Here is a 17325-nt window from a genome sequence, read left to right as displayed (position 1 = left end):
GAGAACCACTCAGTCTGGGTGTCAGGATCCAAACTTAGGTCCCGTGGAAGAGTAGCGCTCTCAACCACTGAGCTCTACCTCCAGCAGGCTTTTGTTTCTGAGGTGGGGGGGTCTTTCTATTTCTGGAGACAGGGTCTATCTAAATAGCCCTGGAACTCTCTTTGTACCCCAAACTGGCCTCAACTCACAGAGATATGTCTCTGTGCTCCAAGTCCTGGGATTAAAGGCATGCACCATTATGCCTGTCTTGGAGGTATGCTGGGATTACATCCATGTACCACCTGGCTTTACTATTTTTTAAAGATTTATTATATATATACATATATGTGTGTGTGTGTATGTGTGTGTATATATATATATATATATATATATATATAGTATTCTGCCCGAATTTGTACCTGCACACAAGAAGAGGACATTAGATCCCATTACAGATAGTTATGACCCACCATGTGGTTGCTGGGAATTGAACTCAGGACCTTTGGAAGAGCAGTCAGTGATCTTAACCTCTGAGCCATCTCTCCAGCCCCATGCTTTATTTTGATAAAAGGATCCTATCTCAACCCATCTCACTCCATTCTACTTCAATTCTCTCAGCACCCATGACAAAGTATTACCAAAGAGGCAAATTTGTGGAGTCCTATCTTCTGGCATAGAAGTTAAAAACAAACTTCTTCCTGAGGGATCTCAGCCCTCTATAGGAAGAAGTCCGTATTTCTTGTGGTCTGGCTTCTGCTGCCCATTCAAGCACATGTTATTTAGAAAGTGGGTGGATGAGGCATAGTTTGCAATGCCCACCCTGTTCCTATGTACATGTACAGGTCGACACACCCCCAAAGGCTCTTCTTCCAATGCATGACTGCCCAATCTCTGCCTAATGTGTGTTTGCCATAAAAACAGAGAACTCTGGAGAAACCAGTTCACAGCCTGGCAGGACTGTCTCTGGCTATGTTGCTGGACCCTAGAACATAGCAAGAGCTTACAACTGTTGTGGTCCAGGTTAAGATTCAGACCCAGGACTAAGAATGTAGTTCATTTGGCCAAGTGCTTGCCTAGTATGTTGAGGTCCTTGGTTTGAGTCCCTAGAGCCATGTAAACAGGCACAGTGGTGGCAATTGGGCGTGCCACAATCCTGGCATTCGGGAGCTGGAGGCAGAATCAAAGTTCGAGGTCAACATCGGTACTACATGAGTCTGTTTCAAAAATGAAAAACCAACACTGCACTTTGTTCCAGCTTTGTGCCTTCTCTCCAGAGCAGTTTTCCTCCTTGGGGGATGGTTTGCTACAGACTCAAGAGTATGTTAGCAAAGCACACTGGGAAGGTACATTCTGAGTTTGCCAAATGGCCTGTGACAGAGCACTCAGGATATCTTCCCTGGAATGAGTGAAGAGGTGAACACCTGCTCCAGAGGATGTGAGAGGTGAACTCTGTCCCCAGGGAGGAGTGAAGTCCCAAGCTTAGGGTGTTAAAGATAAAACTCCATAGCCCCCCTTTTCTATGTGAAAGTCTGGGAAGAGAAAACAAGGAGACTCCCCATTTCCCAGGGAGACTAAAGGGAGTAGTAGTCCCCGAGTCTCACCTTCAGTGTCAACAGCAGCTGGACAGCATTGGTGAAGGGCGTGGGGGTGGGCAGGCCCAGCAGGCTGAGGGCTCGGAAGAAGAGGAGATAGGAGAAGGTCCAGGCAAGAGCCAGGGCATGGCAGGAGCTAGGACAGAGGTGGGAAGTCATAGTGTTGGGCACAGGGACCTTAGCCTCAGTTTCCTTCTCCTGAGTCTGGCTTCATTACCACCGCTCCTCCCCATTCAGACAGAAAAGAAGAGGTGAGAGGACCAGTGGGCACAGGGACAGAAGAGGCACAGCCAGAGAGATGAAAAGAACGAGGGGCATTAAGAGAAACTCTGAAGACTTTTGCCCTCTGTAGGATCCAGAGCTCGGGACTGGGTTATGAAAGTCTGTCATATGGATATTGAGGACTGGGGTAAAGATGCAGGGGCAAGACGGTACAGAACAAAATGGAGAGGAAGAAAATGGCCAAGACATAGAGACACAGGAGATAACAGGAGACAGCAAGAAACCAAAGGAGAAGAGAAATGCAAAACCCGAAGAGGAAACAGGTTGCTGTTTCTCTGCATCCTCTTTTCTTTCTCACCACCTAGTTCTCACCAGGGCTGGGCCTGAATGAGGGCCCAGGTTCCCAAGATGGTGATCAGAGAATGCAAACTGTGGGGGCCACAGGTGAATAAGGTGAGCCCCAGGCCCACAGCTGCTGCCCCCCATCTCTTCAGCCCAGGTCCTGAAAGGAAAAGGTAAAGTATAAGCCTAGAGCCTTCGGGAGGAGTGACTCCCCACCCCAGCTCCCTTACCCTAATTTCCCACTAGACACGGAAACTGACTCACCAGCTTTCTTAAAGAGGAAGCCAACAGGGATGGAGATAAGAAGGACCATTAGATATGTCCATTCTTCGGGTGTCATGTCTGGTGGAGGAAGGACTCACAGTGAGAACCGGTATTCCAGTCCCTTCCTCTTTTGAAGGCAGTAGAACCCAGGCTTCCAGCTCACTCCTCCTTCCAGGACCCAAGAATCAAATCCCCACCCCACCCCTTTGCCAATGTTGAAATCAAAAGTAGTTCTACTCCCATTTTAGACCTACGCCTTCAGGCCAGAATAACGTACCGGAAGCCCCCTCTTTCGCATAGCCCAGGAATCTATATCATCCCCACCCTCCTGAGTACATAGGAACCCTTCGGAGTCCTGTCTGGATCCCCAATCTCCTCTGCGTCTTACAGGACGCAAGAACCCAGTACTCCCACCCCCGCCCAGCTCGGAGAAGCCCAGCACTTAGCGCCCTGTCTTCCGAGCTCTGGGTTCCTCTGTAACCCGTACCTCCGAGAGAAGGCAATGACCCTGTACAATCTGCAGGCACCTTCCGTAGCCCAGCCCCGCGCAGCGAAGCCAGGCGTGGATCCGATTCCGACCCGGCAGATCCACAGGCGGTTGCGCCACCCAGCCCGGCCACGCTCCGGGCACTGTCCCCGTACCCCGCCACCCTACGATCTTCGTAACGACGCCACACAACCCAACCTTGGGCCCACCTGAACCTTCCGCGGACCAGGAGACTGCGGAGCCCCTTTCTCAGGCCGCCTCGGCTCGGGCCACGCCTCCCCAGCTTAGCACGCCCCCGCACTGCCAGTTCTGGAGGGCGCCGGCGGGACTGCGCGGCCCAGGCCCCCAGAGCCGCTGCTCTACGAGATACAGCACCGCAAGAAAGGAACCCAGAACCCCAGTCTGCGGCAAGACGCCAGTCTCGATCTTTCTGTGAGGCCCCCCGGCAGAGTTGCCTGTACGTGAAGGGGCGGGGTTTCGGTCAGAGAGGCGGGGCCAAGAGATCCGAGTTCAGTAGAGATTTGAGAGGGAGGAGGGACCTGGAGCTCAGCCTTCGGAAAGAGGCCGACTTTCAGCTTCGGATTCCTTCGGGCACACTCTGTCACTCAAGCTCACCTCATGGAGGTGGGGCCACAACCTTCGGCTTACTTCGGAGACAGCCGAGTTCTAAAGTCAGGGCTCGGAATTCGGTGCGTTCGCAAACTCGGCCGGATGTAGGCGGGGCCACACGCTTCGGCGTGTTTCGGAAACAATCGGGTCCGAAGTAGGCGGGACCGCATGCTTCGGCATACTTCGGAGACAATCGGAATCGGGCGGGGTGGGGGAGTCAAAGGACGGCGGGATGTGGGCGGGGTCACATATTTGGATTTATTTCAGATAGGTGAATGCTTTTCAGGTCACGGCCAACTTGCCAGTGAGGGCACAAGTTTTGGACTCACATTGGAAGTAAGAGTGTCAGTGTCGGTAGACTTGGTTTAATAGCAGGCAAAGCTTAAAGCATCAAGGCTTGTTTTGAGGGAAGAAGGCGGAGCCACCGAAGAACGGAAAAAGGCGGAGAGGCGGGGCCTGAGCAATGACCCTCAAGGTCCGGCTTGTGCAGACCGGAGTGGCGGTGAGGGCTCCCTCAGCTTTTCCGCTTTGCCGACCTGACGGGATGACGGAGGACGCGCCACGTAGGGCCAGCTCCGCCTTAACCGAGAGCTGGTGTTGGCTAGGGGTTGACTTACTGCCTGTGTCCGAGGACAGTACGACAGATTGAAGGGGAACCACGACGTGCACTGCACCCGGAGTGCGACTGTGGATTCAATTGTAGGCGTGAACTCCTTAAATTGGGTAGGAAGTGGGCGGGGCCACAGCTGGAAGAATGACGGGATCTGACTAGGCTCGAATGCCAACCTCCTGCTACTTAGAGGGGATGGCTGATTCGACTGGGCCGAGATCTCCCGCCTGCGTTCGGGAGGAGAGTCGAGATCTTCCGAAGGCTGGAATGCTTGCGTTCGGGGTGGGCAGGGCTCCCAATTGAGACGAGTTAAGGATGCTAGAACATCGAACAGCAGGCGCAAGACAGGACTGGGTTTCTTTTAAAGTCTGACTCAGAATAGGCGGGAAAAGCGAATCTCAGAAATTCGAAAGGGGTGGGGCTGGGCTCCAAGTATTTGGAGAGGGTGTGGCTTGAGCAAATCTCCACCCTACATTGAGGTTCCGAGACTTGACGACGCATCCAAAAGAGGACACCCACTTTGTAAAAAGGGCGGTGCACTACCATGGCGGGAGGTCTCTCTGAGGAGACGAGACTTGGTGGCACGCATTGGCCCAGATGATGGTCACCTGGAACTAAGGGGGAGCGGAACCGTGGGACCCGGGTGAGGGGCGTGGTCTTAACTGATCCCTGGGTAGATCTTGGCCTGGGGTGCAGGTAGCAACCCGGGCCCCGCCTCCTGGGGGGGCTAGGGGCGGGGTCTTGCACTGAGGGCGTGGAAGACTTCAGTCGGGTCCTTGAGGCTGTTTGCGTGACCACGACGCACCCCGACTCCCCAGGAAGATGCTGGTGGTGGAGGTCGCTAATGGCCGTTCGCTGGTGTGGGGAGCCGAGGCCGTGCAGGCGCTGCGGGAGCGCCTGGGAGTCGGGGGACGCACGGTGGGCGCCCTGCCCCGCGGGCCCCGCCAGAACTCGCGCCTGGGCCTTCCGCTTCTGCTGCTGCCTGAAGAAGCCCGGCTCCTGGCCGAGATAGGCGCTGTGACTCTAGTCAGCGCCCCGCGTCCGGATCCCCGCAACCATGGCTTGGTAAGAGACGAAAGGCCCTTATAGTGGGAAGGCCTGGGAGGGCCTGTTCTAGAAAGACGCTGTTGGAAGGTTGTAAACAAGAGTCAGGATTCCTGTCTTCCTAAGGGACTGCAGGCTGTGTCTTGGGGGGTCCAGTTAAGTTTACTTCTCAGGCCCTAGCATCGTTCAAACGCCAGCAAGAGCAGAGTTTCCAGGATCAGAGCACTTTGGCAGCCGAGGCCCGGGAGACCCGGCGTCAGGAGCTTCTAGAGAAGATCGTAGAGGGCCAGGCGGCCAAGAAGCAGAAGCTGGAACAGGATTCAGGGGCAGATGAAGAAGGCCAAGAAGCCGGTGGAAGTGAAGCTGCTCAAGGGAGTGAGACCACTGAAGAAGGCCAGGCTTCTGTGGAGCAGGAGGGAGCAGGTGAGAGTAGGATGTAGGACATGAGGGAGGGAAGCTTTGGAGAATTTTAGTTGGTTGTTTCTGGGGATAAGAAGACCTGTGGACTCAGTAAATTCTTCTCTATACATCCTCCATCCCGTCCCCCAGATTCTTCATCTCCCCAACCAGGACCTTCAAGTGGGGTGACTCCCTTGCCCAGGTCAGCCCTGCTTATCCAGCTGGCCACTGCCAGGCCTCGGCCTGTAAAGGCTAAGCCTCTGGACTGGCGTGTGCAGTCCAAAGACTGGCCCCATGCTGGCCGTCCTGCCCATGAGCTGCGCTACAGCATCTACAGAGACCTGTGGGAGAGAGGCTTCTTCCTCAGCGCAGCTGGGAAGTTTGGTGGTGACTTCCTGGTCTATCCTGGTGAGTTGGGGCTCTGGTGGCTGTACCTTTTCTAATGGTCTTTCTTTGTCCCACCTTTTCACCCAGGTTACCTAAAACAGTACATCAAATATGCCTGAGTTCTCTGGAACTTGAGGAGAGTAGTTTTGTCAGAGACAGGTTCTCATCCCATAGCCAAAATTAGCTTGAAATTGCATAGGCTAGCCTTGGAATGCAAGGTCTTCCTTTCTCTACCACCCAAGTGCTGGAATTGCAGGCTTGTGTCACAACATCTGGCTTAGTGTAGTAACGTTTTATAAATAATCTCTGTGGTCTAGAAATTGACTTAGAAATCCTTACTTATGTGCACAAAACATGAACACATTCACTTCAGGATTATTTATAGAATTGAAAGATTAAAAGTAGGAAAGTTACTGATAAATTAGAAACAAAACATAGTAATTAAGCTGAAAGAAATGGTGTATGCCTTTAATCCCAGCCAAACTGCTTAGTGAGACAGTGTCAAAACAAAAGCCAGAAAAACAACAACAAACAGTTGTTGCCAGGCAAGGATGGTTCATACCTTTAATCTCAAACATTCAGGAGGCAGAAGCAGTGAGATCTCTGTGAGTTTGATTGAGGCCAGCCTGGTATCCAGGATAGTCAAATCTACATAGAGAAACCCTATCACAAAAAATCAACTCCAACAAGCCAAAACAAACAAACCAGCTGTCTGGAAACAGTATTAGTTATCAAAGAATTAATGAATAATATTAGAGTTGGGTATTGTGGTACATGCCTTTAATCTCAGCTCTAGATAAGTGGAGACATAGCCAATTTGAGATGACATCTCATCTCACCAATCAAAAAAAAAGATGGCCACTTGTGATGGCCATATTTGTAATTCTAGCACTTGAGAGTCTGAGACAGAAGGATTGCAACGTTTGAGACCTGCATAAGCAACATAGTGAGTTCAGGCCAGGGCTGGGTATCAAGACTGTCTGGAAAAAAAAAAAAAAAGAAGAGAAACGTATAAGCATTTGTGCCCGGCACCGGCCAATTCATTCTGATATGTCAGCATTTCTAAAACAGTGAGTGCGTAAGTGTTGGGGACACAGAACCCTTGCCTATATGAAGCAGTATCTAAGCCTCCATCCCTGTAATGCTTCTAAGTTTATTTTTAAATTTTGCCTGAGCTCAAAGTTGCTAAGCCTTTAAAAGGAAAACAGTTACAGGATTAGTTTCTCAGGCATTATGATGGACCCTCTTAGCTGGCAGGACCCCTGTAACAGCCAGAGAACCTGGTTACTGCCTAGGCTCTGCCAAGAACCCAGCTCACAGGCAGGGACATAGCAAGTGTCCCTTAGAGCGTTACAGTCTCATTGTTTAGATTCTCATTCCCTCCCTCTTAAAGATTTAAAGGTTTTGATTACATTTTTTTTTATGTTGTGTGTGTACGTGTGTATATGTGTGTATATCTAAGGAGACTTGAGATGGCATTGGGTTCCCCTAGACCCAGAGTTACAGGCACTTGTGAGTTCACTGATTTTTGTGCTGGGAACTTAGCGCTCAGGTTTCTCTGGAAGAGTGGTTTGAGGTTTTAATCGTTTGGCCATCTTTCCAGCTTTATTTAAATTTCCATCCTCTGATCTGCTGTCTTGTACAGTCATACTCAGATTCTTACCATACTAGTTCAGACTCACCAGGGACACACAGTCAGCTGTTCAGTAACTGAAGTCATCAGAGGGCATCCCTGCCTCTGCCCACATAACACACATGGCTGCTGAGCTCTGCTGGTGGCTAAGTCTTTAGTAAGGCCCACAGGACTAACAAGACTCACCATGTTCACTATCTGTATCTTTTTCTGGGAAAGCCTAATAACTATTTTTATTTATTTATTTGTGCCTTTTTAAAAAGACAGTGTTTCTCTGTGTAACAGCCCTAGCTGTTCCAGAACACACTCTGTAGACCGGGCTGAGGGTACAAGTGCGTCTCACCACATCGTTTAATCATGATAGTTGTGTATCATTTAGTCTTCTAGATGTACCTTGTACTATGGAAGTGACCATTCTGTGCTTTCTATTCTGTTTCTTAGCAATTGTGAAGCCATCTTGGGTCATCAAAAACAACCTGGGCCACATGAGATCTCTGTCTCAAAAAAGGAAAAAGAGAAGATCCTTAGGAGTAGAGTAGCTGTTCCAGGTGTAATGGTATACACCTTTATTCCTGGCACCCAGGAGTCAGATTCAGGTAGATCTCTGTAGGTTTGAGGCCAGTCTGGTCTATATAATACGTTCCAGAACATCCAGAGCTACATAGAGAGACAGAGAGATCCTGTCTCCAATAGAAAAAAAACAAAAAAGCTGGGTCCAAGGATATTGGTTTTAAATATTAAGTGTGTGCTGAAAGCTGAAATGCCCATGTAGCCTATGATACCTTTCTACTCAGGAGGCTAAGAATGAGAATGCCAAGGTTAGGGTCAGTGTGAGCTACAAGGCAAGTTCAAGACTAGCAAGGACAATGTAGACCCTGTCTCCAAAAGTAAAAAGAGTTCTAGAGAGATGGCTCAGTGGTTAAGAGTACTAGGTACTCTTGCAGGGGGCCAGATATGGTTTCCAGCACCCACGTGGTAGCTCACAACCATCTGTAACCCCAGTTCTCTGGGTCCTAATGCCCTCTTCTTTCCAATACAGGCACCAGCCACACATGGTACACATGCATGCATGTAGGGAAGCAAACATTCATACACTTCAAAAAATAGATAGATAGAGAGATAGATAGATGGAGAGAGAGATAGATAGAGAGATAGATAGATAGAGAGATAGATAGATAGATAGGTAGATAGAGAGATAGATAGATAGATAGATAGGTAGATAGAGAGATAGATAGATAGATAGATAGATAGATAGATAGATAGATAGGTAGATAGATAGATAGATAGGTAGGTAGATAGGTAGATAGATAGATAGATAGATAGATAGATAGATAGATAGATAAATAGATAGATAGATAGATAGGTAGATAAGGTGGTAGAATACTTATCTACACAAACAAGGTCCTGGCTTCCATACCCAGCACTACAAAGGAAACAAAACTGCAGTAAATCCAAGCATCCCATGTCCCATCCCAGCCCTGCCGATGGGAACTGATGCATCTGTCTTTCCCCCAGGTGACCCGCTGCGTTTCCACGCTCACTACATTGCTCAGTGCTGGTCTGCTGAGGACCCCATCCCACTTCAGGACCTGGTCTCTGCAGGCCGCCTGGGAACCAGTGTCAGAAAGACCCTGCTTCTCTGCTCCCCTCAGCCTGATGGGAAGGTGGTGTATACTTCCCTGCAGTGGGCTAGCCTGCAGTGAGCTGGAGAGGGAAATGTGCTGTGTGGCAAGAACCCTCCATGGTTACCCCAGCTTATCTCCGCATGAGGCTTGTGCTCCCCTGCCCTGCCTGGTTAGTTTTGATTCCAGGGTTTTGAACACTATATCCTTTGTTTTGTTTTTTGTTTTTCTTGTTTAAGTCGATTACTACCTGTGTTCTGTATTTCTGTTTCCAAACTGAGCTTGTTGAGAATGGAGACTTTGGCTTTTCTGTTTCCTGTGGGGCCTAGGTCCCAGCAGTTCTCAATAAATTTGTTGAATAAATGTTTGTATTTCGAGTCCTTACAACAATCTTTGAAATGTGGGGCTCTCATTCCTGTATTCAGATGAGAAAAGGGAAGGGAAAATGACTTGACCAGGGTCACAAAACTAATCATTACTGGGCCTGGGCCTTTATACCTGGTCTTTCTGATTCAGCAATCTGCCTCTGCATTGCACTAAGGGTTGCCTTGAAGATATTTTCATATGACACTTATTGCAAGTATACACATATATATGTATATATATGAGTATGTGTGTGCCATGGAACTTAATGTGGAGCTCAGAGGACAACTTGAGAGAGCCCGTTCTCTTTTTTACCCTGCGGGCCTTGGGGAATGAACTCAGGCTTGCTATCAAGAATCTTTAAGGCTGAGCCATCATACTGGTCCCCTTGAGATTACTACAAACCATTTTAGATACATGCAGGGTTATGACTGAAACAGCATGGACTGCTTGTGGTGAGGCAGGAAGAACACGAGTCTACAACCTGCCTGGGCTGCATCTGTGCTATTGTAGAGGCTCAGCAGTTGAGTGTTCCCAACACACAGAGGACAGCTCCTAAGTGCCTGCAACTCCATCTTCTGGAAATTTGGTGTCCTTTTCTGTCCTCTGAACACAACTGCATTCAGGTGTATATACCCACACAGGCATACACATAATTAAAAAATATCAACTCGGTGTGGTGGTTTATACCTTTAATCCCAGTGTTAAGGTGGGAGAAGTGGGATCTCTGAGATCAAGGCTAGCCTGCCTTACATGGCAAGTTCCAGGCCAGCAAGGCCTGTCTCAATAGATCTTAACCACTGAGGGCTCAGTGATTAAGTACTTGGTGTTCTTGCAGAGGACCTGAGTTTGGTTCACAATACATACAGGGCTCACAACTCCAGTTTTTGGGCATCAACCCCTTATGTCCTTTGAAGGTCCTAGATACACACATGGGGTATTTGTGTGGGTATAAGCAGGAGAAATACTTGTACACATCAAATAAATCATTTTTAAAAATTAAAAAGCAAATGTTTGATGCAGAAAGTAAACTAGTCTGACTCCCTGTCCCTACCAGCCTGTTTTCCCAGAATAAAGGAGCAAGATTCTTGCCTTCTGAATATACAAATGCAAGTGTAAATTCTTACCAATCATACTGGCTAAAATACCTAGTGGTATAGGCCTGTCCTACTATTTAAGGAAAGAGATAAAGACATGCCTATGAGTCTGAGTCCAGCCTGTCTACATAGTTCAGGGCTCACAGAGCCCATTTCCCCTAAAAAAACACTAAAATATCAGCTGATACAAAGCTGGGTGTGGTAGTGCATGCCTTTAATCCCAGCGCTGGAGAAACAGAGCCAGGTAGGGTGTATCTCTGAGTTTGAATAGGAGGCTCCAGGACAAACAGGACTAAGGAAAGACCCTGTCTCAAAAAAACAAACATTAATGAGTTCCTTTTTCAGTCTAGGTTTGTGTCAAGCTTTCAAAACGAACGAGCATAATAAATGTATTTCAATATTAAAATAAGCCCAACACGACTTATATATTTATACTATTTTATAATATATTATGTCTATTTTTCATTATTATTATATTTTGTGGCTCACACCTAAAATCTTACCACTTGTATGGGCAAAGGCACTGCCACGAGATTAAGAAGGTGGAGGGGAACCTTGGCTGCTGTCCTGAATTCCCTGTAAATTTTTCCCAAGAGTCTTTGTTACAACAAAAACTGACAACTGTGATTACTCACTGCTTTCGCCCTAGTAGGGGCAGCCTCATTAATCCTTGGATTAACTAAAATGTCACCATAGCTAATCAATCGCCAAATGACCTCACTGGGAAGTCAGCCCAGCAAAGTGCCACTCTGGCCGCTCTGGCCGACTCGCTTGTCTCTATGGCTTCTCCGTTTCTGATTGGCGCAGCCGCGAGCGGTGCGTGATGACATCACCACAAGAGGACGTTGCTATAAAATCGCGATCCGACCGCCGTCTTTCTCTTTGCCACGGGCCTTAGTTCGTACGTAGGTGAGTGACTTGGTTACTGATTTCGCCTTGTAAGGATGATAGTCTAAGGTAACGGAGCCATTTGAATGTTCATGAGCACGCTAAGGAAGATGGGTGGGGAGAAGCTGTTACAACTCGGTTGTGGAACAATCAGTTTCAAGTTTTCTAAGGAGGCTCTCTCGAGAGCCGAGGTGGTGCCGCGGTGTCCTAGCGGGGGTTTGCTGCACATGCGCCATTAGGTTATATATGCTTTAAAACGACCCTTTGCTGCGCAGGCGCCGCGGGCCTAGCGAAGTCACCATGCCGGTTGCCAGGAGCTGGGTTTGTCGCAAAACCTATGTGACCCCAAGGAGACCCTTCGAGAAATCTCGTCTCGACCAGGAACTAAAGTTGATTGGTGAGTGGCCTAAGTACAGTTTTGGATCGGGGAAGAGTTAGGTAGCCATGCTTGTCTCCCACGTGAGTTCTGGAGAATCCTCTGTGGCATCAGAAGATTGCGACTTTGATTTGTTCTCTAGTGGCCACGCAAATGTTAGTAACCCATGGCCCTGGCCCTGTGGTTTCCTCCTAACTGCGTGCAGGAGAGTATGGACTAAGGAACAAACGTGAGGTGTGGAGGGTCAAATTTACCTTGGCGAAGATCCGTAAGGCTGCCCGGGAGCTGTTGACGCTGGATGAGAAGGATCCCCGGCGTCTGTTTGAAGGTGTGTGTAAGCCCATTTTCGAAAGGGATGGTGGTTGCTGGGTTTTTAGGGAGTAAAAAAAAGTTTGGCTGGTGGGAATTATTTTGAGACAGGGTCTTGGTGTAGGTTGGCCTGGAACTCAAATGTCAGTCAGTCTGGCCATAGACTGCAGACATCTAGACCTTTTTGTTTTGGGGTGGGGGCAGAAGTGAAAATGGCCAAGGCAGCTTTTTAAGAATCATTTTATAGTGAAACCATCTAACTGTTTAGGGGGGAAAAGTTTTGGAGTTGTCACTGTCTTGATTCATCAGATCCAGCATTCCCCATGTGGTAGTGACTACCAAGTAGGGTCTTTTTTTTTAATTGCCAGCTTTTCAAATTGGGTTTTCTAGAGTTCTGGTTTGTCTGTATTGGCCAAATAGAGGCCAACGAAGTTTAACAGTAGGAGGTGCACTTGCATTTCTAATACTCATTTAGTTTTAGGTGGTATAGGAGTATATATAGTCTTCCGCCAGAGGGCGCATTTTTGTATTTGCGTTTGGCCAGCATTTATAGAATGTTAGACCGAGTTATATTAGGGTTCTGGAAAAAGATAGATGTTCTCCATACTTATTGGGTGATTGGGCCTACGTACTTCTGGAAAAGTAGTCAGAGTAGATAGATGTGGGCTGTTTGGATGTCTGGCTGGCCGTGTGCTGTGTAGTCAGATCACCTTTGAGCTGGGCTTGCTCTAGCTCCCCGTTGCTGCGATTCATGTGAATGTGAAATTTGTTTTTAAAGTTGAGCGTTAGAGTTCTTAATTTTAATGTTAAAGGCTGAATGAGAAGCCGGAAACCTGTGGCGTGCCTGTTGGAAAGGGTGGCCCATGATGGGGTCTCAAGCCTAGGGCTCTTTGAAGAAGTTACATGGCACTTAAATTACATTTTCTCCTGAGCTCCCTGCAAGAGTGATGTGCATTAAGGGAGCACCAAGGAAGTGCAAGGTCGGCTTCATTTGGCTGCTACTCCCGTCATAGGCAATGCCCTACTAAGGCGACTTGTTCGAATTGGGGTGCTGGACGAGGGCAAGATGAAGCTGGATTACATCCTGGGCCTGAAGATTGAGGATTTCTTGGAGAGACGGCTGCAGACCCAGGTCTTTAAGCTGGGCCTGGCCAAATCTATTCACCATGCCCGAGTGCTCATCCGCCAACGTCACATCAGGTAAGCTGCAGCTGGGCTGGCAAATCTTACTTTCTCCCTAACTGGGCTGTTGGTTTCCTTTGTTAAGCTGCCATCCCTATCTCCTGTGCAGCCTTTGGAGCTGACAAGTGTGAACTTACCCTTGAGGGTTCAGAATCGTGCCCTGCAAGCAGTTTATGGGGGAACTGGGGACAGCCTTGTTTCCCCATAGCCCAGCGCAAGGGTCACTGCGGCTCAAGCCGTACACCTTGTGAAGGTGTCTGCCAGGCATGCAATCAGCTGGACAGGTAACAGCTCTTGGTGCCTCCTTGGAGGGAGGATTGTGTGGACAGAGAAATACAGTCTCCTACTTGTTAACTTACCCGTTGATGATCCACCTGTTGGAAGTGACTAGTGCAAAGACTAGGGTAGTGGAGATTGCATGTCCATTAACCCTCTGTAAATGAGCACCAGTCACGACAGCTATACAGGTTTGTCCTTCACCCACTTTCATTTATAGGCCGAGGTGTACTCTGGTCTGAGGTGGTTTGAGGCCACATGTCACTACAGTTTGGACAAGAAGCAAACTCAATGCACTGCCTTCCAGTTTACTATTTGAGGTCTGAGTCTCAGGCAGTAGTACCTGTGAACCTGCTGTCACAGGACAGAACCAAATAGCTCCGTCTCTTACTTTGTCCTCTTAACCTGTTCTTCCTGTTCAGGGTCCGGAAGCAGGTGGTGAACATCCCATCCTTCATCGTTCGCCTGGACTCCCAGAAGCACATCGACTTCTCCCTCCGATCTCCTTACGGTGGTGGCCGTCCAGGCCGAGTGAAGAGAAAGAATGCCAAGAAAGGCCAGGGTGGTGCTGGGGCTGGTGATGATGAGGAGGAGGATTAATTAGTACTTTGTTGCACTGGAGGATTGTTTGGTTTTCCAGTTGAAAATAAAACAGTTGATAGTTTTGGTGTCCCTTGGTGAGTGCGACTTCTGCAGCTGGATAAAGCCCTATTATGTACACGTAGCTGAGTTACTATCCAACTTAGTTTGGCTGATGGTTGCAAGAGGAAGAGAGGCTGTTATCTGATATGATACAGTACAAAGCAATATAAACACAGCCATTTGGAGTCAGATTTCAATCTCTCGTGAGATTGGCTAAAAACTTGCAGGGTAAATTTTGTAAGTTGTGTGTCCCAAGATGTGGTTTTGGTGATGAGGAAATAAACTAGCGAGAAGTTTGCCCAGGCTGTTTAAGAAATTTTCTAAGGCTTTGCTGTCAGGAGGATGCTGGCTTCCCCATTCTCCACTTGGCCTTGCTGGAAAGCTTGAGTCAGATGGGAAGACAATGTAGATATGCCTTTTGAAGTGAGAGCTGCTTGAAATTGAAAAAAAGAAACTGTCAAAGGACAGCTGCTGTGCTACTTCTGTATTTCAGTCCTTTCTTGGAATCAGGTCAGTTAGCACAGCAAAGCTGACACAGAACCATGTCCCAAGGCAATGGCAAGCGAGCCCTATTTGGAGCTCTGGCTGATGGTGATTCTGTGTATGGTTGAGTCACAGTGACAGGGTATAGGAGGGTATGGTTTGGATAGATTAGGAAGGGGTCATATGCCATTAAAGTGGTCTGCAGGCAGCCTGGGGTTCATTAGGGCTGAGATGTTATGTGTTCTGTTTAGGGCTTTGACCCTTGATCCTAAAAAATGGCAAGAACACCTTACCAATAAAGGCTAGGTTAGGTAGCAGCCAGTGATCTTGAAATAAGAGGAGTAGTTGGGAAGCTTAAAAGCTTGGGTGTGTTGAGTTGAATCTTCTGTACAAGAGAGGTTTTTGCTTCCTTGCTTCAACTTTAGTCTATAGTAGAATGTGCCAAGGAAGAAGGATGTATATAAAATACCGGTGATGTAGACACTGGGTGTGTTGGGTAGCTTGTGGTGTTAGGGAGAAGTCTGGGCTAGAAAGTGGCTCTGGTGACCTCAACAGAAAAACACAAGACACCCCAGTTAACAGATTCCAGTGCTAGGGTTCTCCATGGGAGCCTGCTGTGGTCTCAGGGCCCGCTATTATCTGTTCAAGAGTTGCAGGAGACTTCTTCCAGAGGTCCTGAGTTCAATTCCCAGCAACCACATGGTGGCTCACAACCATTTGTAAACTAAATGTTTAAAATATGGAGAAAAAGTTCTCCCAAAGTTTTTCCACATGAGTTTTCTTGAGGCACTTGAACATTTCATTAGTCAAGTGCCTAGAAAATCAGTTAGGCACATTAAACAAAAGGTCAGGGTTAGGCTTGAGACCCCTTTGGATTTCTGGCCCTTTCAGCAGGAGATAATAGGAAGGACCTGGCACCAAGTTTTCCCGAGATCCTTCAGAGTAACCAGAAGTTCACAGTGGAGATGAATATACACCTGTTCTACACCTGTCCATATTGCCTGACCTGCCCATGATCTCTACCCTTGCAAGCTACTGTGGGTAGGTTTGTATTTTAGATGGAGTCTTTCCCAGCCTCCCCTGGAGCCTTTTCAGATTTGTTGTCCCCATGTAGAAATTTTTCTTGGTTAGAAATCAGTAGTGAGTCTTAATAGCTTCAGTATTGGAATTTATGAATAAAGCCTTAAAATAAACCCCAAAGACCTGCAATGAGTTGCTAATAGTGAAGAAAATGTTCAGTAGAGAGTACAAATGCATAAGCCTGGGTTCGGGTCCCAGCAGCACGGCCATGGGGGCGGTGCATGTTGGGCAGAGAATAGTTCAAAATAGTCTGATAAAAGGTATGGAGACAGGAAGATCTGGAACTCCCTGGTCACCAACCTACCCAAATTCATGGGCTCTGGGTTCAGGGAGTGATGTTGAATTTTGTTTACCTGTCCCCTCCCTCAAAAGATGGAACAACATTGAGAAAAACATCAGTGTTTCTGTGGCCACATGTATTAAAACATACATAGACCCACATGCACAGTAGGTAAAATTGTAGACACTGGAAGATGCAAAGGGTGCCATGTTTGTATCAACAGAAAAGTCCAAGAACCAAAGCAATGCAGGGATTCAACACCCTACACTCCATTCTCATAGAACGAAAATCCTAAACTGGTGGTGATGAATATCCCAACATTCTGAAGGCCAGTCTTGTCTGAAGAGTTCAGGTTAGCCAGCGCTATAATGAGACCCAAAAGACAACAAAGCTAGAAACAGGTGCATGAAAAATATTCCAATATACAGACTAATTCTAAGCAGTGATGTAGCAACATATCCAACTTATAATCTAGAACCACAGCAACATAACCAGTGTCATTGCCCCAATACCAGGCACAGAACAGAAAAGGACCCAGAGCAGGACAAAGTTGCACAAGCCTGTGAACTAGGCGTTTAGAGGGTGGCGTGAGATGATCCGACTCCCAACAGTTAAACAGCAAGTTTAGGGACAGTCATATCTGATGTACATCAAACAAAAAGACCACAGAAGAGAATTCAGTTTTGAGTGGTAGACAAATGCTCTTAACACTGAGCTGCAGCCCAGCCCTGCTTTTACCGTTTACTTTGGGACAGAATCTATCCAGGAGCTAAGGCAGATTTTTTTTTTCTAGTTTCTATCTTGTGCTTCAGCCTCCAAAGTAGCTGGATCTCAGGACTGTGCCACCAGGCCAAGCAACGTTTACATTTTAAGCTACTCGCCGTTTTTGAAACCAATATTAAAACACTACAACAAAAAAAAGGAAAGATAACATTTGAAATGCAAGTAAGGAAAATATCCAAAAAAAAAAAAAAAAATCAAACTTCAGTGTGGTGATTGTCTTTTTTAAAACTGAACCTTAATTATGAATTTTAAAATTAATATTTATTTATTAATCTAGCTCTTAGGAAAGAGCTTTCTTCCTAAGATTTTTTCCTTACTACTTTGTTAAAAAATTACGTGTACAGATTATTAAAAGCATTTTAGCATAAAACTATAA

General features: G+C 47.5%; 3 protein-coding genes across 5 annotated transcripts in view; 2 read left to right on the top strand and 1 right to left on the bottom strand.

The window, feature by feature from the left end:
- MBOAT7 (membrane bound acylglycerophosphatidylinositol O-acyltransferase MBOAT7) overlaps nt 1-3344 on the bottom strand; it is a 9910-nt gene extending 6566 nt beyond the window's left edge. The window contains exons 1-5 of the mRNA XM_080941929.1: nt 3096-3344; nt 2400-2477; nt 2166-2295; nt 1581-1707; nt 1053-1146 (exon numbers count right to left, since the gene is read on the bottom strand). Coding sequence (XP_080798055.1) covers nt 1053-1146; nt 1581-1707; nt 2166-2295; nt 2400-2475 — 427 coding nt within the window. The 5' untranslated portion in view covers nt 2476-2477; nt 3096-3344. The remainder of the gene's footprint in view (nt 1-1052; nt 1147-1580; nt 1708-2165; nt 2296-2399; nt 2478-3095) is intronic.
- Nucleotides 3345-3879: 535 nt separating this feature from the next.
- On the top strand, nt 3880-9553 carry TSEN34 (tRNA splicing endonuclease subunit 34). Of its 3 annotated transcripts, none has more exons than XM_080941954.1 (5): nt 3880-3997; nt 4924-5170; nt 5323-5572; nt 5699-5956; nt 9084-9553. In XM_080941954.1, exons 2-5 carry the CDS (start codon nt 4928-4930, stop codon nt 9269-9271), a joined length of 939 nt encoding a protein of 312 aa, XP_080798080.1. In that variant the 5' UTR covers nt 3880-3997; nt 4924-4927; the 3' UTR covers nt 9272-9553. The 3 variants fall into 3 exon arrangements, with proteins under 3 accessions (XP_080798080.1, XP_080798079.1, XP_080798078.1); XM_080941953.1 differs by lacking the exon at nt 3880-3997 and adding an exon at nt 4043-4194; XM_080941952.1 differs by lacking the exon at nt 3880-3997 and adding an exon at nt 4050-4218.
- A 1968-nt stretch (nt 9554-11521) lies between these two features.
- Nucleotides 11522-14345, top strand: RPS9 (ribosomal protein S9). Its single transcript, XM_080941538.1, has 5 exons — nt 11522-11559; nt 11814-11935; nt 12120-12242; nt 13237-13423; nt 14104-14345. The coding sequence occupies exons 2-5, from the start codon at nt 11839-11841 to the stop codon at nt 14279-14281; spliced, it is 585 nt and encodes a 194-aa protein (XP_080797664.1). The 5' UTR covers nt 11522-11559; nt 11814-11838; the 3' UTR covers nt 14282-14345.
- Nucleotides 14346-17325: the final 2980 nt, after the last annotated feature.

This window comes from Micromys minutus (genome assembly GCF_963924665.1).
Source record: "Micromys minutus genome assembly, chromosome: 30".
In the NCBI taxonomy this organism is placed as follows: domain Eukaryota; kingdom Metazoa; phylum Chordata; class Mammalia; order Rodentia; family Muridae; genus Micromys; species Micromys minutus.
The sequence above is the reverse complement of the archived record's forward strand: the minus strand, read 5'-3'. Positions and strand labels throughout refer to the sequence as shown.